General features: G+C 32.4%; 3 protein-coding genes across 4 annotated transcripts in view; 1 reads left to right on the top strand and 2 right to left on the bottom strand.

Moving 5' to 3' along the window:
- The window catches only part of LOC125837185 (protein DETOXIFICATION 27), a 226157-nt gene that overhangs the window by 180668 nt on the left and 22307 nt on the right, over positions 1–23182 (bottom strand). The window lies entirely within an intron of this gene.
- LOC125837217 (histone H3.3) overlaps positions 1–23182 on the bottom strand; it is a 193867-nt gene that overhangs the window by 114952 nt on the left and 55733 nt on the right. The gene's annotated exons all lie outside the window — the stretch shown is intronic.
- LOC125837179 (probable glucan 1,3-beta-glucosidase A) lies at positions 16954–21981 on the top strand. 2 transcript variants are annotated; one of them, XM_049516325.1, is made up of 10 exons: positions 16954–17232; positions 17328–17443; positions 17684–17803; positions 18640–18825; positions 19919–20074; positions 20172–20341; positions 20426–20581; positions 20840–21192; positions 21307–21492; positions 21817–21974. In XM_049516325.1, exons 1-10 carry the CDS (start codon positions 17157–17159, stop codon positions 21903–21905), a joined length of 1608 nt encoding a protein of 535 aa, XP_049372282.1. In that variant the 5' UTR covers positions 16954–17156; the 3' UTR covers positions 21906–21974. The 2 variants fall into 2 exon arrangements, with proteins under 2 accessions (XP_049372282.1, XP_049372283.1); XM_049516326.1 differs by having other exon boundaries at positions 17046–17232; positions 21829–21981.

Here is a 23182-nt window from a genome sequence, read left to right on the forward strand (position 1 = left end):
TGGCTAATTTGTGTAAAGGGTTCATGGGGTTTGGTTTACTTATATAGGACTGAAAAAATGGAAGAAATTAAGTAAGAAAATGCCAAGTTGTATTGTACCACTTAATTAATTTTAGTACTATAAAAATAAAAAAAAAGGTAAGCTACAGAAACTCTTACACGTGAGAAAAACTAATAGAGGAACATTCGATTATTAGTTCATTAATTAGTAATTAATTAAATACAGGGGCGGAGCTACATCTTAGCATGGGTGGTCAGATGAACAACCTTCGTTGGAAAATTTTTGCGAGTATACATGGTAAATATTGATATTTTGATATATACTAATTTATGAACAACCTTATCGTACTAAAGAAAGATAGTCCAATGGTTGAGACGGTTCAAAGTCGCCTCAATGGCTTGGGTTTGAGCCCAGATTAAGGTGTTTTGTTTATTTTCTTTTTTAGTTTTGTTTTTTTAAGAGAATAAAAATGACGTTTCAATCTTTATAATTTGACCAATAATATTTTATTTTTTTTACTTTTCTTAAAGTATGAACACCCTTGACGAAAATTCTGACTCCGCCACTAATTAAATATCCTCTTGTTGATGAGGGGAGAGGTGGGGGTGGTGGCAGTGGCGAATTTAGAGCCAAAAAAAAGGGCAATCGCACCCGTGCTCTCTTCGTAAAATTAGATATTTTATATGTATATTTTTAAAGATTTAGTATAATATTATATTCTTGCACCCGTACTACAAAAAGTCTAAACGGTCCACATGGTTAAATGTTGAGCTTTTGACCTTGAGAATTAAGGATCAATTCTCACTTCAATACATTTTACTTGGTGCACCCATGTTCGAAAAATCCTAGATTCGCCTCTGGGTGGTGGGGTATGCTTGTCTAAACAAGAATAAGTGGAAGCGTTTTGAGCTTCTTATATATTATAATAGATTGCGTACATTAGTATTTCTTAAAAGGATGTTTTTTTTTTTTAATTTTACGTAAATATAAAATATTTTGTGTGTTGTGTGATTTTTTGTTTCTTATATGAGCTTGTTTGATGGGAAATATTAGAGTGGCTAGTATAGAATTTAGATATATTGAATGACAAAAGAAATAAAATGATACTATATATAAGCTTGGACGATAGCTATAATGACAAATACATTTTTTTAGCCTTTAGGAGTACTCCTTTGATAGTGTATTATTGAGTTTGTCTTATATAAATTGTTTTTTTTTGGGGATAGGATTTTAGTTTCTTAAATAATATTGAAGAATTTTTATTTGATGAACTAGTTTTTGAGATTGAGCCGGATTAAATTCATTTCTTTCCATGTTTACTACATACAAATATTATTATATCATTATTATTGAAAATTGTTATGCAATAGCGATATTTTCATGATTACAAAGTTTATATTATAATTAAATAGATTTACTTGTAAATATTTTTTGATAGTATAAAAAATTCCTACAATGCCTTCCACTTACTTCTTTGAAGTCAATAATGCCACTTTTTCCATCACGAAAACTATGTTGGACACATTAATTATAAGAAATATATGATTTCGAAAGTGATAACAATTAGCAGTTCAGACTCAACTTTTCGCTTTATATTAGTGGATCTATAGACCGAGCCAGAATTCTACAAATTAAAATCACAATATATATAACTTAAATTCTTATTATAAATCTTATCCCCCCAGAGCTAGCCACCCAAATTACACAAACTTTCTTCCCTTATAAGAGAAAAGATGCTGGAGAATATTTTTTTACGTATTTTGATATGGCATTGTTTTGTCTTTATTTGGTTGATAACATTTACTGTATCTTATTAGTATGACATGCATAGTGAATCTTTTTATTAGCTTTGACTAGAAAAAGTGATCACAGATTTAATTTGAGTCAGTGTAGATGCTGTCTAGTAGGAGCAAATGAATATATTCATGTGACATACCGTACAAAAAAGAAAGAAGTTGTATCTTAGTAAGAGATCTCGAATTTGAATTACGGTAATACAGAATCATATATATATTTATTACAAAGTTATTTATTTTTAGTGTGAGACTTTTTAATATGAAATTATAATCTAATCGACCCTCGATATGAATATCAGACATCGAATGAGAAATTAAAAATAAAAAAGATAATTGTGTAATAAGTAAGATTTATATAACCTGAAAAATAAGTTATGATATATCTAAGATGTTTTATAATCGGTGGAAGGTATAAGTTGAAGATATATATATATAATATTTAAAGTATTTTGTTATGTATGCATGTGTGTATTTATAGTAGAAGTTCAATCTCCTTGCTTATTTTTGTGTCTATTTTTTAAATTATTTTTTTTAGTGAAAATTAATCTATATCCTAAAGTTTAAAAACAAGAAAATAACAAAAAGACAAAACATTTTTCCTCTTTCCAAAGACACTTGGTTTCTGCTTGCAATTTCCCCAACATCTGCTTTCTAGGTTGTAGCTTTTTAACTATCAGCCTTTTAGTGTTAAACTCCAATTTCAATGAAACTTTTCATTTCACCTATATATATATATATATATATATATATATATATATATATAAAATATGTATCTAAAGACCATAGTTATCGGTTAGTCTTACGTATGCAAACAAAGTCTCACGATAGTATAGTGAAAAAGAAATTAAAAAAGTACGTAGCTTGTATAGTGATATTGTTAATGTATATATATATATATATATATATATATATATATATATAAAATATGTATCTAAAGACCATAGTTATCGGTTAGTCTTACGTATGCAAACAAAGTCTCACGATAGTATAGTGAAAAAGAAATTGAAAAAGTACGTCTCTTGTATAGTGATATTGTTATTGTATAAGGTCTTATGGGAAAGCGGTGAGAGATTGGCTCGAAACATAATATTATATTACATCATATATTAAGAGTATTTTTAGATTGTTTTAGTCTAATACATGATGATATTAGAGTCAATAGTTCGATGAAACGAGTATACATGATGATGGTGAAGTGATGGTGTGAAGTCGGAGTTAGTATCTTTGTTTGTCTATTGACAGATTTGCTATCATTATCCGTAGCTTTGAATACAAATACCAAGAAGAAATAGATGGGAGTTGGTGGGCATAAATAAGTTTATAATTAGGTGTTATTCATGTGAAATTTAGTTCGAGGAGACTGTCGATGTGTAAATAAAATTTCACATTAGTAATTGAAAAAAATGAAGTCGTATATAGGGTGTGTTTTGTATTTTTGAAAAATATTTCCTTTGGAAAAAAATTCTTTAAAATGAGAAAAATGATTTTTCCGATAAAAATAGAAAAAACAAGTTCCGCAAGTGTCATTATGCATTAATTGTCCCTTCAACACAATCTAACTCCATCCCCTCCCCAATAATACTTATTATTTATGTGTCAAACCAAAGAAAATAAATACGAAAGTCACTTATTTTTTTATATAACATTTTTTGTGAAACATTTGTCTTCCTAATTCACTCAAAGTGAACAATATCACATCATATTACGAGTATGTTTAGTTCTTTTAAGTACTAAACGTCCACTTCCTCCCCACTAATCTAGTTTCTGTCGTGCCTTAATTTAATTTAAAACCATACAACTATATGTTTTAAATTTGTTTAATTATTTACCTTATAGATAATAAACTAATTGAATCTAAAAGTAAACTAAAATGATTAACTGTGTACGTGTGGACCAAATTATAGCACCAATTCCTGTTGATTTGGAGAAGATCAATTATATATTGAAGGACCACACATTAATTACTAAATTAAAATTTTGGTATATATTATTATGATTATTATTATTAAATTAGACATTAAGAGGAATATTAGGAGTTTAATTTAAAGCTTATTTCAAAGATTTTGTATCTCTATATCTTAGTCAGTAATTAGACCGTGGACTGTGGACTAATCATACTTTTTGGTTTGGATTATATTACCAAATTAATAGATTTGCAACTTAGAATATGAGATGAAGAATCCTTTCACAAGTAATAATTAGGAAAATAATTGCTTGGTTATTCTTTTTTTTAAAAAATAAATAAATAACTAAATGAATGAATAAACCAAAATAATAGTCAATCTTTTAATTAATAATTATGATAATTGAACATTGATAAAAAAAAAATGGAGTTAGTAATTTTTCAAATTATTTATCTCTTTGAGGATTGTTCAATTAATATCACAACGTGTACCAAACGGTCCTTAATTGTTGCAAATGTGCAAGAGTATATTTCATATAGCCACAACTTTGGGTCGTGTGATTAAGTTTAACTGTTAAGGTATTATAATCTGTTTCGACATAATTTTGGGACATCATGATTTTTTCTCAATTTTATTGCTTTATATTTAATATAAACGATATCCAACCGTTGAATTCTGAACTTATCGCCTTTTTATGACCTTCAATCTTCTCTTTTCATTTCAATATAAAATTTACCCTAGCTATATATGACAAGTTCTATAATGAATATTCTTTCGAGTTCAATTATCAATCGTTTATAGGACTTTATGTTTGCCTCTATAAAAGGGACTCAACGTCCTCTATGAGGTTTGTTCCGTTACTATGTTAAGGAAAATATCGACTTACTTGTAATTAATAGTCCAGACACAATTAGCAAGGAGTTCTTCGCTCTTATCGAATCTTTGAACCTTTAAATTTTACCCATTAAACTTTAAGCCTTTAACTCAACTTTCAATAAGTGATTCGACAGTTAAATCCTGAACTCGACCTTTACGACCATTTAACTTTTCCTTTCCATTTTTAGATTCTTAATAAAACAAGCTTCACAAATCATAATGACCCCCTTTCAAATTCAACCCCCACCCCCCACCCCATTTTTGTGAGTTGTTACAAATATTAACTATGAGATAATTATAACCTCTAATTTAAGTTTAAGAATTAATAATAGATTGTTTTGACATGCATTATCATCTTCTTACCAAAAAGTAGCTTTAAAGAAGAATTTAGGATTCAAGTCAAACTCATGATACACGAGAATTTACACCCATACATTTTAGAAATTTGTCATGATTTTTCAATTTTATAATTCATTCGCTGACTTAAAATCCTAAAATTGCCTTGCGATAAAGGGAAAATACCTCTCTTTTGTCTCTTGTGTACCTAGCTGGTTCCAGAACAAGATTGATTAACTAGTTATTAATAAGGGGTTAACAACAAAAAATGACTAACTAAACTATTAATTAGGGGTTTAGTAAACCTTCTTAATTAATATTAAACAAAACCAAACAACGTACGAGAAGTGTCCCTTAATGGTCCCACATAGAACTATTAATGAACATTTTAAATAAAAACAATAATAATTTGAAGATTAAAAAAAATAAAACAAGCTTAACTGGCAAAACTTTGAATGTATCAAAATTAATCATAGTTTAAGAGATTTGATGCCAATTAAATCTTGATAATTAAAGGATGATTATTCCCCAAAGACTTTCTTACGTTAAGTAATTACGTACTATCATTAAGAATTCTAATTATTGTTCCTTTAAAGAGACTTCCAAAATGTCTCTAGCAAATGACATCAGTAGTACTAATTAATATTTTTTACAATTTATTTTAGACCTCAAAAATTTAAAAGAACTAAACAAATTTATAAATTTTAAAGGGGAAAAGGACAAATATACCCCTGAACTTTGATAAATGGTACGTCTATACCCTCCGTTATACTTTTCGTCCATCTCAACCCTTGTCGTCCAATAATCGGTGCACATTTGCCCCTCCCACTAACGGCACCCTCTTTGTGTACACGTGGCGAAATCCTAAGCCACTACCCGGTTGACCAACTTTTTTAACCCAAATTCTAAGAACCCGCCCCATAACCCAATAAACCCACCCAATTTGTGGGTAAAATATACCTTCTAAAATTTAAAATTTGGGTCTTTTCTTTAGATTTTAAACTCAATAATTAGTAAAATTTACACTCAATAATTAGGAAAATTAAACTCAATTTTTTTTTTTCCATTAAACTTCAACTTGATAAGATAGACAAAATAAGATCTGGGATAAGTCACACTGGAAATATTGTTCCAATGCTTAGGCTAAATCAAAATTTTCAAAAACAGTAGACAATACAACTCTTTCAATGCAAAACCAAGATATCAAACAATGAAACTATATCAATTTCAACTTTAAATTAGCTAGCAGCTAAATGACTAGCTCTCTGTCTGCTCCCTAAGCCTTCGGATAGTGCTCCTTACGGTAACAGCGCTAGCAGTGTGGAAAATTAAACTCAATAATTAGTAAAATTTGCCGAAAAAGACTCCAATTCATTAACATCTTCACTAACAAAAGCAACAAAAACAGGCATCAACTTTCGCATCTGAGCACCACAAGCAGCAGCAGCAGACATCCAACTTTAGCTTATGAATCCTCTAACCCTTTGACTGCATTTAAGGACGAGGCTGGACAAAATGATACACTGATGTGTGTTTCTAAGAAATCACCGGCATTTGAGGCAACAATTGCACCGATGAACTCTCTAAAATCTGATGAACTAGGTTAGGGTTTGTGAGATGAACGAAAATGATTTAGGATTTGAGTCTTTTCTTTATATTTTAGAGAGTATATTTTACCCACAAATCGGGTGATTTATTGGGTTATGGGGTGGGTTCTTCAGATTTTAGAAGGTATATTTTACCCACAAATTGGGTGGGTTTATTGGGTTATGGGGCGGGTTCTTAGAATTTGGGTTAAAAAAGTTGGTCAACCGGGTAGTGGCTTAGGATTTCGCCACGTGTACACAAAGAGGGTGCCGTTAGTGGGAGGGGCAAATGTGCACCGATTATTGGACGGCAAGGGTTGAGACGGACGAAAAGTATAACAGAGGGTATAGACGTACCATTTATCAAAGTTCGGGGGTATATTCGTCCTTTTTCCCAATTTTAAATTATGATTTCGCATCTATCCATCCAGTCTCCGACCCAATAAAATCGAAAATAATTAATCTGAGGTGATGTCTCTGAAATTAACGGTTAAATTGAATAAGATTGCCACCTCAAGTACTGGCCCCTGCTCTAATTGAACCACTTGGATGTTTATATGTCCTTTTCCTTATAAAGTATATGTTGTGACAAAAATTTAAATGTATTTTACATCCTTAATTTTAATCAACATAAATTCTCTCTTTGAACGGAGAGTGAATCAAAAATAACTTTTCTATGTTCGTAAGTAGAGATAAGTTATCGTATACTCTATCCTTCTTATGTTCTATTTATAAAATTACATTTGATATGTCGTTGACTTGTAATGTTAATTATCATGAATGATTGATTTCTTTTTATTTTGGAATTTCAGGATAACCGGCAATCGTTATAACTTTTGTCACAACTTCTGCTATTCGAGTGAGTACTCTGTGAATAGCCTGTAAACCATACACGGAATGTAAACTACATTAAGCAAGCTTTATACGATCTGACTCAGAAGACATTGAGGAGGATCAATTCCAGTTTATCTATGTAGATGACCCACCCTCCAAACCAACTAAGCCCACATGAATGTTTAATTGTCTCAATAGAAATTGAAAGAAAATGAGTAAATGCATGCATAAAAAACCTATCAACTACAAGTGATTGATCGTTTTTGTTTAGCTTTATGTACAAGTGTGTCTCCCACTTGTCTCCAAGTTGCCCTATAAGAATTTTAATCAACATTAATATTCTTAATAGAATTTATAATGGAGCTTTCAAGTAATTTTCTCAATATAAAATGAGCTATTAGACCAATTTTTTTCTAGGTACTTTTTTCTACTTGCTTTAACATTTTTGTTTAATGATCTCATGATCACAATGCATTTGTCTTCTTACTAGATTGTTTTTATCAAGTAGGACACAGAATCATTGGTATATATATTCTCTATGAGTTATCATTTTTTACAATATCATTAAGTTGAACATGACTTTGAAATATAAATTTGGCTTGTATTGTATGTACATGTTACTATCGGGGCCCGGGACGGAGGTAGAAGTCTAAATATGAATTTGACATAAACTCAATAAATTTTGCTTAAATAGCATATTTATGTTGAGAATTTCATTAAATATGTAGATACAAAAAATTTGGAATCCAATTATCATTTGAGGTTGATCGTTCTAAAATACATAACTCATTAAGTTGAAATTCTAGCTTCGAGTCAATAATTTGACAAGATGATGTCACATCAAATTTTGATTAAATAAATTTGATGAATTACTAAAATCTAAAATTTCGCATAAAACAATTTTTTTAATGAAAATTGTCACAAATGTTTTGTCTAGAGAGTCTGAAAAAGAAAGGAGAGAGGAGGTGAAATGTATCTTTCATTTTAAAATTTTGATAAATTATTGTCTAGTTAACTGTCTAGGTCTAGTTAATTATTTTTCAAACAAGTTGTCTTGGAGTATTTATCAGCTAGCTTACTAATGGAGATTTTTCAAATAATTTTTTTTTAGAGAAAATAAAGCGTATGATTATTAATAATAAAATGGGATAGCTTTTGAATTCTTTCAAAAAGTTGTGCGTTAAATCAAGTGTATCGGACTACAAGTGGTCTGAATTCTCATATAGCCTGAGATATGTAGGAAACTCATTTACTGGGTTCGGCTATAATTCCTAGAGTTTGTACCAAAATCTCTTTTCCAAAAGATGAAGATGTGGTCGGTCAAAATTGGATTAGTCAATTTCGTTTTCCTTAAATTTCTTGCATCAATCCGAGTAAAACGAGGGACAGTTGTTGACACTCAATTTTGGACCTCCGCAATATAGATTAATCACCGAGCTTCTTAAATTCCAAAAGATTTGAAATAATTAGTTTTTAAAGTTCAAAATATTTTTTCAAGTTATTTTAATAGTTTTGTCATTGTTTATAATTTTTAAATAATATATATGTTTTATATAATTTTGTATATAATTAGTATAATTTATGAATATTCGAAAACCGTCTTAAAAAGATTTTGTTAAATATTTGGTTAATTAGTCTATTTACATAATAGTTTATATTTTAATTTATTTAGTTTATAATTAAGTTAATTATTTTATTTCGTTAGCACTAAGAAGCTCATTGATTAATGAGCAACTTTTACATATAGCAAACATAAAAATCATATTTGTATGTTATAGCTATAGTTTGCATAATTGCGCTCCATAGCAAATTTTATGTTTGCTAAGGAGCTTTTGATTTGTATAATTCGCTAGATAAATTCAATTTTATACAAATTATTCAGTTTTGTATAAATTCATTTATACATTGTAATTTGTATAATAAGATCTGTATTTATATAATTATAAGTGTATAAGACGAAAATATATGTATTTGTATTTGTATATACATTTTTCTCTCGCTTTATACAAACGCAAACACATTTTATACATTTTATACCGAAATGTATGAACTGACTAATTGTATATCGAATCAGATGGCAAAAAAATGGGTTATTTGCTGCGAATTACAAATAAAATAAACTATAGCTATAACATTTAATTTGAATTAATAGTTTGTTATTTCATACAATTTTCCCTTGATTAATTTATATTAATTCGTCTTATTTAGTTTTTAGTCAAATCACCAATTAAGCTCAATTCTTCAATTCAATGGCTATAATTGCAATGCAATGGGCCAAATTCTAAATCCCAATCTAAGCCTTTTTTTTGCCTCACATACAAGACCACCATTGGGCCGATTTGCAGCTAACTTTGGCCCAAACATTGACCCATTCAGCAGTCCACTTAAATTCCATAATTCCTGTCCCAAATTCAATACCAAAAACAGACCTACCACCAGTACATACAACATTACATTACATACAACAATATCAAAACAACAACACCCCTCTACTATGTCTTCCTCAACGTGAAACCCAGCTACCAAATTGACCCGAATTGTGAGCAGCAGCCCAGATCCGATCCCAGCTCGTGCGTCTCCCCTCTCCCTTATCCTCGATCAGGGGCGGATCTATGAAGGGGTGTGGGGGTGCCACGCCACCCCCGAACTTCGACGGAAACTATATATATACATAGGTATGTATATATAATATTTATATAAATATAAATCGTGTCACCCAGAGAACAAAATTGGCTTGTGGTGCCACGATAGGAGGGCAACTTTAGAAGGCTGATATTGTGGGTTCGAATCTCAGCACGCTCTTTTAAGGAAAAACAACAGGCACATTATTATTTTATTTTTATAATTGTTAATCGATAAGTCTATTTGGCACCCACAAACTCTAAATCCTAGATCCGTCACTGTCCTCAATATGAAGAATCTTCCAGGTGTGAAGATCGTGTCGCTCCTTCGTCCTTTGTTCATAAATCAAGGGCTCTCAATTTCAATCCGTTAAGGGATTTGTACCAGGTTCGTACTTATTCGAGTGGGAAACCTTATCTCCTCAGAAAATATTCAATTTCGAATTTCACCCATTCTCCCTCCTGTTTCCCCCTAAGTGCCCTATTTTCATTTATATATAAGCCCCCTCATCTTCATTGTTAGGTGATGGAAGAAAATTGGGAAAAAATGTTGGCAATAACCAGTTGGAGAAAAGAGATAGAATATAACAGAGAGTTATAAAAAAAATCGATTTAGATAATCTAGAATCCCTTTTTGGTGCGAACTCTTTAAGGTTCTACTCTGAAAGCTTTCATTCAAGCTTTTTCCAGTGAAGTTCGAGTTTCGGGGAATATTTGTTCAATATATTCGCTCTAGTTTCCTGGTTTCGCTCCTTTGTTTTGAGAATCCAAGGTCTTGGAAAGTACTCCTCTAAGCTCGTCGTCTCGATTCGCTGCCCAGAAAAGGGTAACGTCTTCTGCTTTATAACATTCTTCTAGTCTCTTTTTGTATTTTGATGTGATTCTTCCGATGTTGGAAAGTCTTGCTATGTGGTTGTCCTATGTCTTCTGTCTAAATATCTTTAGTGATGTTATTTGCTGCGAATTACAAATAAAATAAATTATAGCTATAACATTTAATTTGAATTAATAGTTTGCTATTTCATACAATTTTTCCTTGATTAATTTATATTAATTCGTCTTATTTAGTTTTTAGTCGAATCACCAAGTAAGCTCAATTCTTAAATTCAATTGCTATAATTGCAATGCAATGGGCCAAATTCTAAATCCCAATCTAAGCCTTTTTTTTGCCTCACATACAAGACCACCATTGGGCCGATTTTCAACTAACTTTGGCCCAAACATTGACCCATTCAGCAGCCCACTTAAATTCCATAATTCTTGTCCCAAAACAACAACACCCCTCTACTATGTCTTCCTCAACGTGAAACCCAGCTACCAAATTGACCCGAATCGTGAGCAGCAGCCCAGACCCGATCCAGCTCGCGTGTCTCCTCTCTCCCTTATCCTCGATCAGGGGCGGATCTATGAAGGGGTGTGAGGGTGTCACGCCACCCCCGAACTTCGACGGAAACTATATATATATATATATATATATATATATATATAGGTATATATATATAATATTTATATAAATATAAAGTGTGTCACCTAGAGAACAAAATTTTCTTGTGGTGCCACGGTAGGAGGGCAACTTTAGAAGGCTGATGTTGTGGGTTCGAATCTCAGCACGCTCTTTTAAGGAAAAACAGCTGGCACATTTTTATTTTATTTTTATAATTGTTAATCGATAAGTCTATTTGACACCCACATACTCTAAATCCTAGATCCACCATTATCTTTTAAGGAAAAACAGCTGCACATTTTTATTTTATTTTTATAATTATTAATCGATAAGTCTATTTGACACCCACGGACTCTAAATCCTAGATCCGCCACTATCCTCGATACGAAGAATCTTCCAGGTGTGAAGATCATGTCGCTCCTTCGTCCTTTGTTCAGAAATCAAGGGCTCTCAATTTCAATCCGTTGAGGGATTTGTACCAGGTTCGTACTCATTCGAGTGGGAAACCTTATCTCCTCAGAAAATATTTGAATTCGAATTTCACCCATTCTCCCTCCCGTTTCCCCCCAAAAATCGTGCCCTATTTTCATCTATATATAAGCCTCCTCATCTTCATTGTTAGGTGATGGAAGAAAATTGGGAAAAACTGTTGGCAATAACCAGTTGGAGAAAAAAGATAGAATAGAACAAAGAGTTAGAAAAAAAAATTGATTTAGATAATCTAGAATCCCTTTTTGGTGCGAACTCTTTAAGGTTCTACTCTGAAAGCTTTCATTCAAGCTTTTTCCGGTGAAGTTCGAGTTTCGGGGAATATTTGTTCAATATATTCGCTCTAGTTTCCTGGTTTCGCTCCTTTGTTTTGAGAATCCAAGGTCTTGGAAAGTACTCCTCTAAGCTCGTCATCTCGATTCACTGCCCAGAAAAAGGTAACGTCTTCTACTTTATAACATTCTTCCAGTCTCTTTTTGTATTTTGATGTGATTCTTCCGATGTTGGAAAGTCTTGTTATGTGGTTGTCCTATGTCTTCTGTCTAAATATCTTTAGTGATGTTTTAGTTTGAATGTCTAAATCAGCTCGATGATTGTCTTTGCTATGTTATATTGTGTTTTCTTTTAGATTTCTCAAGTATTTGCTGATTACATGTTGTTACCACCTTCATTCTTGTTCAAGTTTGGTTACTGTTTAGAAGGGATTAAATGCTCATTTTTTGCTTAAACCTTTTTAGTGTCTTAGTCGCTATTTTATCTCACTCTTCTGCTTCATCTAAAATAAGCTATCATTGTTGTTGTTTTTTATTCACTGAATCTTTAACAATTTTCAAGTGTACCCTTACTTTCTCATCTTCAAAGTTACAACAAAATGGGTCTTAATGCTTCGTGTAGTTTGAGATTTATTCAAATAATACATGTTTTTTTATATAAGCAGTGGAAATATATGCTTGATATAATTTTTAAATTTTGTTTGAATATTGTGATGATATAATGCTTGTCTTTCTCTTGATCATTGCGGCCATGGCTTAAGCATTATCTAAAGTGATTTTATCTTTTGATGGGTCTGCCGATCGTAGTTAGAATTTGCGTAATAATCTGCCCTCTTATTTAGATTCTATGTTGATCTCTTCTAGTTTTTTTTTTTTTTCTCTTGAAGCTAAGTTAGAATAGGCGATAGAGTTTCTGTTAATTTTCATTTTAGTTTGGATTGTTAGTTTGATAACTTTATAAAGGGCATAGTGCATGAGCATATCCTCCCTTACTTCCAGTTTGTCTCAAGAATGAGTATTGATGATGCCATGTGATTATCTTTGCTTTTGACTTTCTTTAAGTTGTACTCTTTTTCTCCATTTTGCTATTCCTATGTGGCTATGTTTGTTATTAATTAACATATTAATTCATTAATCTTAAGTGACTACTATGTTCTCCCCCTATGTATATTTTATTTTATTTTTCTTTCTTTAAAATTGTTGTTGTCCACTATGCTTCTGTGTGATTCCCTTTGGTGGGATTGTTTGTTAGTATGCATCTTTCTTGGGTAAAAAATGTGTATTTTCCATTAAGTTAGTTTGTTCTTCTTTCATTTATGTTAGTTGGATTATATATTAACTCCTTTCATTTACTTTGTGGCATGTGAAATTTGTCCGAGTTCACTACGAACTCCTATCTCCTTCTTGCATTTCGGGAGAGCTGTAAAGGCTCAAATTTCTTCTTATTCGAGTACTAGCTATAGAAATCGAGGAATAGGTCCTTTGATTTGACGTACAGTTGCTTGGAGCTGATCTATGAAATCGTATGCACTAGTATACACTTAGTGTATACGGAAAAGGGAAAATGGGCTAAAGGCCTCGAAATTAGGTTTTTGTATTTTGTTGTTGGGCCTAAGCCCTTTATTTGCAATCATTATTATCTCTTGTTAGTTCTTAGGACATGTGGAAGAATTGGGCCTAAGGCCCAAAAGAAAAACAATTCATTTTATGGGTCAAATGCCCAAAACAAAATTAGGCCCAAGAGCTGATCCAGGCGAACAGAAAATCAGACTTGGGCCCACCACCCTCTCTCTCTTTATTTTATCTGTTTCGTATTTGTTTAATTGTTTATTTACTAGTTAATTTTAAGGGTTTTTACTTAATTCAAGTTCCCAAAAGATGACATAACCATAACTGTTAAAATCAAACAAGTGCATTATATTTTTTCTTGACTTCAAAACATATAGTATTTTCTACTTAAGTAGCATCCTTTATTTCCTTTCCCCTAAGAAAAAATAAATGAAATGAGTTCAAAGTTGTATACTTTCTCTATTTATTCAAGTATGCATATATTTTTTAAATATTAGCCAAATATTTTAATTGTCGGATAACCGCAAGTTAGTGGACATTTCAGGTGCTTTCAAACCCTTCCTGAAAATGTTAATATGAATCCTGATCGAACCCCTTTAAATACTTTCATTAGATTTCTATTTTAAAAAATAGTTTTCTTAATTTTACTTTAAAAATTAAGTGGCGACTTAAAACCAGTTGTTTTTCTTTTTTAAATAAAACATTAGTATGATATATTCTCATCAATTCAATTTTACAACACTTACCACTAATCCCCATAAACAATTATCGATAGTAGCAAGAACTTGCCCTCAATTACGCCAAGTCTCAAATCCAATTCTATTCACGCCAAATACATAATAATAGCAATAATAACATGACTATCCATTATCATAGTACAAGATTTTGGTGTGGTGATGAATTACCTGCAACAAAGTGGTGGCTTCGTGTTGTTGCCGCACCGTTCGTGGATTAGCGGTTACTACTTGTGTTATGCAAAATAGTAATAAACCTTTCTAATGTAATTCAGTTTTACACATGGACTTGGCCCATTAATCACCAATTAAAATTAATTATTTAAAAATCACCCATCCACTAAATAATTGTAATTAACAAATAGCTCAAAAACTTCCAAACCAACTCCACCAATTTATCAAAATAATTGACTCATGCAATTATCAAAAGGGGTAAAAATGATAATTTATATGATAATTTCCAAAAGTGACTTTACGGGTCATTACAACTGGACACCAAATGAAAAACCAAAAAAAATCTTCTGTTTAAAAAAGAATGACTTACTTTCCTTTTTAGTCTATTTAAAAAACAATGGATCTTTTTTCTTTTTGGTAACATTTTAATTTCAGCTTAAGATTAAAGGACAATTTTGTACATTTGACATAATTTTAATTTAGAACCAAAACCTTATTTTTTTCCTTAAACTGACTAAGCCACTATTTTGAAACGGAGGGAGTAATAGAAACTACAACAAAATAATATAGTAATTGAGGTAAAAGAAATCAACATATAGAACAGAAACTGAAGGATAAGAAACTAATACCTGCGATAATAGCTATTAATGAAAAAGAAAAACATATTTATATGTAGGATGAAGCTTCCCAATTAACTACTCATGATGTGAGTAGTGATAATAGGATTAAGATAATAGGAATCATAAAATGAATGTCAAGAAAAGTTAAAGATTATAAATATAATTAGTGTGGTACAAATTAAAATATAGATATATAATTATAGTAATAAAAGTAGTACTAATTAATTAGGACGAAGTGAGGAGAGTACAACATCTTGAAGGGAACTATCTCTTTGCATAGCAGCTTTAAACTCATCAAAAGTGACTTTGCCATCAATATTTGCATCCATTAAATCAAATATCTCATCAAGTTTTCCAGGTTCTGTTATATCCATTGGAAGACAATCTAATGTGTATAAAGAATGTGGTGCAGTGGATGGGGTTATTCCTTCTTTAACTAGATGTTTCGGGTTCAAGCTATGAGTATGGAAAAATCCTTGGTAGGGAGCGCTACCTTCCGAATAGGGCCCTGTCTTGCGCACATCCGAATTAGTCAGACTCCAATACAGATACCGGACATCGAATGAAAAACCCAAAATGAAAAGAAGTGTACGAAGAAAGGAACTAATATTTGCTATTGTTAGGGAGGGTATGCTCAAGCCCATATATTTGGTTACTGGACTTGGGCCCCCAACAAGTTTTTCAGGCCCAAATAGAATCGTAAACTTGTAATAACACCTTTTATCAGGCATGATGACATGAAATCCGTGTAAACACTGGAAGAAATGTTAGCTTTTCGATAGAACCAAATCTTCTCCTGACTTTATACATTATAGTTATATGTCCTAAATTTGATGTTCCTAGTGCATTGAAACCATGTGAAAAATCAGCACCATTGCGATAAATGAGAACAATATACGACTTTCAAGTCCAACAAGCTCAACATCATCATCAAGACGTACTTGATCATCTTCATGTTCATTACTATTTTCAACACTCGTTATAAAAACATCGTATTTCTGAAGCAATGTTGTATGTCCTTCAGAAATGATGACGATACGAGTCTTGATACCTTCCAACATCATTAAAAGATTATCACTTTGCGCGTTTAACTTCTCAGACAAGGAAATATCTGATTTTTTTCCATCGCCATGATCCCTTTTCTTGAAAATTGTTACATGTGACAACATGTTTTTGTACACAGAAAGGTAACAGAACACTCTGCCATTTCTTTTAGAAAAATGTATACAATGTGTTGATGTGATTAATGTTGAGAATTTAGTGATCAATTTATATAGATCAAACTTTGAATCAATCTAACTTTTAATACACAACGTTGACAAGCATTTTGTAATTTGATTCGATCATCGACTATAGTTTATATAATTAAAAATATCTTGTCAACTTTAATGTTTACATCAATTTGACATTTGATTTGGACGTACGATTGTCAACTCAAATGTTTACAATCATACTTTGTGTTATTTAATTGTTTACAATTTTTTGTTGGACTAGACATACTTGATATTATTTCTGTTTTATATATCTTATTAAATTGTTCATGAATTTTATCGAGGTGTGCTCAAACTAACGGTTAAAAAAGATTGGTTCTTTTATTCTGCTGTACATTTGTTTCAGTGATTTTTATTTAAAAACTGTTGCTTTTGTCCTTATCTGAATACAGATTTTCTGATCCAATTAAATACAAGTAAATCTATGATTTCAAAAAAGGGTTTTTTTTTGTGGAATTGATTGAGTGAAAAGGAAGGTATTACTCAGATTCTTCTCTTTCAGTGAAAAAGAAGGGATTTTTAAAGGGTTTTGAGTATTTTTTTTCTCTTCTTTCTTTGCAAGAATGCTTTTTTACTTTCTGGGGTTTAATGATTTTGCTTCTATGATATGATTTTTTGCTTGTTTTCTCCATGGAACTACTTTTCTCCAAATGGGTCTCTGCTTTCTTGCTCTGTTGTTGGCTTATCTTCTCTGTTGGGCATTCAGGTTTGGTCTTTCTTCTTGTTTTTGTGTTTTTTCTAGATTCTTAACAATGTATTTTGTTGTAATAGATAATGTGGGTTTTTTTTGGGACATTTTAGTGGAGGGGTTACATGGAAATGCAAGAGTAAGAGCTGTGAACTTGGGTGGATGGTTAGTTGTAGAGGGATGGATAAAGCCTTCTCTTTTTGATGATATACCCAATGGAGATATGCTTGTATGTATTGATTCTGTTTATGCTTTAGAATCGAGTTGATTTTTCGTATGGTCACTAGACTAGTAGTTATTATCTCATAAAGTTACTTTCTTTGTTTGAAGAAAATTGGAGTGGAGAAGAAATGTGACTTGCTGAGATAATAACTAGTATTAGTTAAGTGATTGTCGGAGAAATCAACCCTTCGGAATTTTGTTAAATTCCTATTTAGATTGAAAAGTTTTGAGCTTTTTGGCAATGCAGGATGGAACACAGGTGCAATTAAAATCTGTGACATTGCAAAAGTATATTTCTGCACAGAATGGTGGAGGAATGAATGTGTCTGTGGATAGAGATAATCCATTAGAATGGGAAACATTTAAGGTGAAATGCATTGTCAAATTGCTTTGTTGCTATCTTTTAGTCTCTCTAATTGGGTGATTGCATCATTTATTGTTAATAGATGCTTGATATGCTTTATTTTAAGCCGAGGGTCTATTGACAATAGCTTCTCTATCTCTACGAGATAAGGGTAAGGTCTGCATAGACTCTACCCTCTCTTAACTGCACTTGTGGGATTACACTGTATATGTTGTTGTATACTATTTTTTTTATGTCCTAAATTTGTGGTTACCTAAAATTTTAAATTCTTTAATTCAGAATCAATCAAATCTCTCCAAGTAGGATTCGAACCTACGTCCAATTGGTTTATAACCGACCATTCTATCAACTGAGCTAATGTGGAACAACAAGAGATTCTATCTTATGGAGTTCAATTCCCGCCCTCAAACCTATACGAGTTCCTTTGTAAATCCCAGAATTTCTTCATTTTGGCTCCCTTGTGTTAGCTCTCTGGTTCATATATTTGACCTCCTATATGAATTTGATCCTCTTCCAGTTAGATTCCCAATTAGTTTCGATATTGTAATGGAAGGAATGTATTTGCAAGAAGCGAAATTGGGATTTGTCAACAACAATAACAACACAGCCAGTGTAATCTCACAAGTGGAGTCTCGGGATAGTCCTTTGTGGCTCAGGCAGTGACTAGACCAACACATTGTTGCTTCAAGTGAACCTCGCGTTGAAGTTCACTAAAAATCAATTATGGAACTTCATATTTTAAAGTTCATAAGATGAAAAGAGATTCTTTTTAGTAGAGTTTAAGCTAGAAATTGTTGATTTTGAGAATAGTACCTGATTAATTTGCTTATTTTAAACAGTTGTGGAGGATTTCTGAGTCAGTATTTCAGTTTCGAACTTCTGAAGGGCAATTTCTAACATGCAGTGGTGATGGAGATAGTGTGACGGCAACAACAGAGTCTCCCTCGGATTCAGAAACATTCTATCTCGAAAGGAACTTCAATAATAGAGTTCACATCAAACTGAAAAGTGGAACTTATATACAGGTAATTTCACATTTCTTTAACTTTTGCATTTGGCAGAAGCACTTCTTGTAACTACAGAATTCATTTGATAACACATCTTCATTTTTCTTTATTTCTCTGTCTGTCTCTATTGTGGGATACATTAAGCATATTTGATATAAGAAAATTCTATGCCTTTTTTCATGGTTTATATTATATGTACATGAGTGAAGGTCAAAAACATACCTAAAGTACCTCGGTTTTTTGAGTTTCATACCTAAATTACCAGGTGTGCGAATTTCATACCTGACTTGTTACCAACATTTATCAAAACACACCTCAACTATCAATTGTTCCCAAAACACACCTGAATGATGGTTATATTTCAGGTAGGAAAAGGGAACAATGGATAGTTGAGGTGTGTTTTGATAAATAGTTGGTGATTGGTCAGGTAGACAACTCGCACACATGATAGTTCAGATATGAAACTCAAAAAACAGCCGGTTACTTTAGGTGTTTTTTTTTTACCATTAATTCTATTTACATAGAAGGATTGCAATCATGGAATAATCTTGTTTATGCACTAGGTTGTAGGAGCTATGATATTATTTTGTTGCTCTTGATGACGAATAAGGCTCATCCACTTTTTCTAGTCTAATTATTTTGGAGGTGTAGATGAATTACATCCTGCACAATATTTCCCTAAAACCCCGTGTATGGTTCATTGTACTGGTTACAAATCATTTTCTTGCAGTGCGCTGCAAATATTCGTCCTTTCTTCAAGTGCCAGTGAAATTTACTTTATGCTTTTGTGGAATAATCTGTAATCTTTTTGAAATTTCCTAGCCTTGGAGGTGTAGTCCTGAGCCGAGAGTCTTCCGAAAACAACCTCTCTACCTCCATGAGGTAGAGGTAAGGTCCGTGTACACTCTACCCTCTACCCTCTCCATATCTCACCTAGTGGGATTACACTGGGTATGCTGTTGTTGTTGTTAGAGGTGTAGTCCTATGGATGGTCAAAATATTGTTAAGTATATTCGTGTGCACCAGCTTTAGTATGTTGCCATACTGACATTCATGTCTATCAAGAGTTCTACTAGAACTGCTGTAATTGTGTTCTACCTCATTCATTTAGGCTTCAAATGACAATGTTCTCACAGCAGACTTTCCGGGGACACCAGGTTGGGATGATAATCCAGCCACATTTGAGATGACGTTTGTGGCAAAGTTGCAAGGGGATTACCAGCTTGCTAATGGATATGGGCATAACAAGGCAAAAGACGTTCTTAAGGTAAATTGATCACGTTTATTGCTTTTAGTTCACTTATTTATCGGATGTAAGTGAGACACAAGTTCATTGTATTTCTCTCCGTTTTTGTATGTTGCAGAAGCATAGGAATAGTTTCATCACTGTAGATGACTTCGATTTCTTGTACAGACACGGAATAAATACTGTTAGGATTCCTGTTGGCTGGTGGATAGCTTCTGATTCAAATCCTCCGGCTCCTTTTATTGGTGGAAGCTTAGAAGCTCTTGATAATGCATTCTCGTGGGCGCAGTAGGTCTTGATTTCTGCTTTTTCATTATACTCTTCTATGATTTCTTCCCTTCTTTCAGCCATTTGATCTCTTTCTATTCGCAGAGCTTATAACATTAAGTGCATAATCGACCTTCACGCTGCCCCAGGTTCCCAAAATGGGATGGAGCATAGTGCCAGTAGAGATGGCACAGTTAACTGGCAGACATCTCGAGAACACATCGCGCAAACATTGGATGCTATAGAGTTCTTAGCTTCCAGGTAGATTTTAACGAATTCTTCACAAATCTATCAACCGTGCTTTGCCATGAGCATTAGTCATTGCCAAGATTTTGCATATTTACTTGAATTTTCCCGCATCTTGTCCACCACTGAAGCTACTCCCACCTTGCCTCATATCTTCAAAGTAATCTTGTCTCTTGTAGTGTGCTCACACACCCTTTCTCTTTCAATATTTTCTTACAATGTATTTGCGTTTGAAGGTAAATATCTCCGTATTATAACTCATGAACATCATAGGTATGCTGTGCATCCTGCCTTGCTAGGAATCGAGCTTCTAAACGAGCCATCTGCTGCAGATGTCTCACTGGATATTCTGGTGCCTTTTTATAAACAGGGATACCAAATTGTTCGAAAATATTCTTCAACAGCTTACGTGATATTTTGCCAAAGAATCGGAAATGCAGATCCATTTGAACTTTATCAAGCTAACATAGGCTCATCAAACACAGTAGTTGATCTGCACTACTACAATCTTTTCGACAGATACTTTGATAAACTGACCTCGTCGGAGAACATTCAATTTCTATACAAAAACAGACAATCTCAAATACAGGCTTTGAATAGCGCCAACGGACCATTGGTGTTTGTTGGTAATATATCCTTTCTTTCCTTTCGCAACGCCTTTGGTTAAGTGAACTAGGACCAACTTTCAACTGCCACATTTCGGAATTGTGATATCTTGACATGAATTTAACCGATTTCAGGTGAGTGGGTGAACGAATGGAACGTGACTAATGGCTCGTTAGCAGATTACCAGGATTTCGGAAGAGTTCAGTTAGATATATACAATGCAGCCTCTTTTGGATGGTCTTACTGGACACTAAAGTGCAAAAAACAGCACTGGGATTTCGAGTGGAGTATTCGGAACAATTATCTTCAACTGCAACCAGGTATAAAACTAACCTTACTTGCCTCAATGCTGGCTCAACCTAATCGAAAACATCTACTTCTCAATGTGTAAGTTAAGCATAGAGGCAGAGCTAGGGTTTTGCGTTTATAAGTTCTAGAGATGCTAGAAAACACGACTTATTGGATTCTGGATAAATTATTTATAAGTCTTAAAATGGATTTTTAAACACAAATACAGGATTTTGACCAAAGCTCCGCCCCTGTATAAGCATGTACAACTAGGATTACAAGAGGCGTTTTCGGGTTATTAAGAAGATTAGTGCCTTTTATCTTTGTAATTTCTCCGTTTTTACTTGTTCGAGAAGGTATGTATGCAGGTACTTCACCAAGGAAGATGATACCTAGAGTTATATTGTTGCTTGGATTGGCATGCATTTGGAGCTTTATGCATTAGAAGAACCAAAGAAGTCTTTTGAATCCAGCGGTATGAATGATGGAATTGAGAAACAACTATTCTTCGCGGGATATAATCTACCTTCAGCTCCAACTATTTTTGCAAATATGGAGGTGAGCACACACACACACACAACGCGATAGGATATTGTAAAACTCGATAAGAATGTTCATTGATTCGCCAAATATTTATGAGAAAAGATATCGTAAATTCTTTCAACGTCCAGAGCACTATACACTAGATATGTTGTTGTATTCATTTGCCAAAAATATGAGAAATATATTGTTCACCTTTGAAGCTTTCATGTGTTACATGCACCTAGATGACTTGACATTATATATAAAAGCTACAAGCCTACAACAATTTCTTGAAGGACAGGGATCAATTGAGGTGTGTGCAAGTTAGTCCTGTTACGTTATACAAGTTTTAAAAAAATGTTGACAAGTATATATTTGCATTGGTCTCTACTCAACAATCTTGTCTTTGTTCGCCCCAAAGAATTTGATTAAGATATAAGAGCACAACACATAACATGTCAGCTAAATGCATTCAAATGCAAGAGAACACACATCAGGAGTTTAAATCTAGCATGTGGAGAATTAAAAGCCTGTTATTTTTAAGTCGAAAAGATTAGAGAGGTGAATTCATTATCCACTGAGTTTATTGTGCACTTAATTATAGATATATAACATAAAATAACTTTTCTCGAGTAATTCTTCTCATTTTTTCAAGATAATTTAGGAAAAAAAAAAAAGGTACCATGTTAAATATATAAAACAAAATATATTCTAAATATTTAACCAATAGAACTATAATACAATATCTTGATCTTTTCCACTAACTTTTCCTTCTTTAATTTGTAGCCTCAATTTAATTCTCCCAATTATATACTAATATTATTTTATTCACCTAAATAAATAGAGAAAAGATCGTACGTGTTATGTCTATTAACCAATTAATATATATACTATTAAAAGATTTAATTAAAGGAAGGGAAAAAAGCAAATTAAACAATGAAAAAAAAGAGGAAATTATTGACCAAAATGATTGAATATATATGAGCATATGCATCCCTCTTCCTATATGACAAATCTAACTTTTTACTCTCTCTTTTTTTTGCTTTTTATTTTTATTTTAACGACAAAAGGAATCAAAACAGCTCATAAAAATAAAAATACAAAAAACAAATCAGAGAAGCACTATCCCAACATTATATCACATCCTTTCACTCTCTTTTTTTCGTGGAAAAATCGTAAAAATATTTATATTATCAGATC

The sequence above is a fragment of the Solanum verrucosum genome, unplaced genomic scaffold, assembly GCF_900185275.1.
Source record: "Solanum verrucosum unplaced genomic scaffold, falcon-dt-bn FXZP01000165.1, whole genome shotgun sequence".
In the NCBI taxonomy this organism is placed as follows: Eukaryota; Viridiplantae; Streptophyta; class Magnoliopsida; order Solanales; family Solanaceae; genus Solanum; species Solanum verrucosum.

Excerpts from the sequence above, each read along its gene's own strand:
- LOC125837179 (XM_049516325.1), top strand. The coding sequence starts at position 17,157 with ATGGAACTACTTTTCTCCAAATGGGTCTCTGCTTTCTTGCTCTGTTGT. Across the intron at positions 20,582-20,839 it reads ATAGAGTTCTTAGCTTCCAG|GTATGCTGTGCATCCTGCCT; the intron begins GTAGATTTTAAC and ends TGAACATCATAG. Across the intron at positions 21,493-21,816 it reads TTATCTTCAACTGCAACCAG|GTATGTATGCAGGTACTTCA; the intron begins GTATAAAACTAA and ends TTGTTCGAGAAG.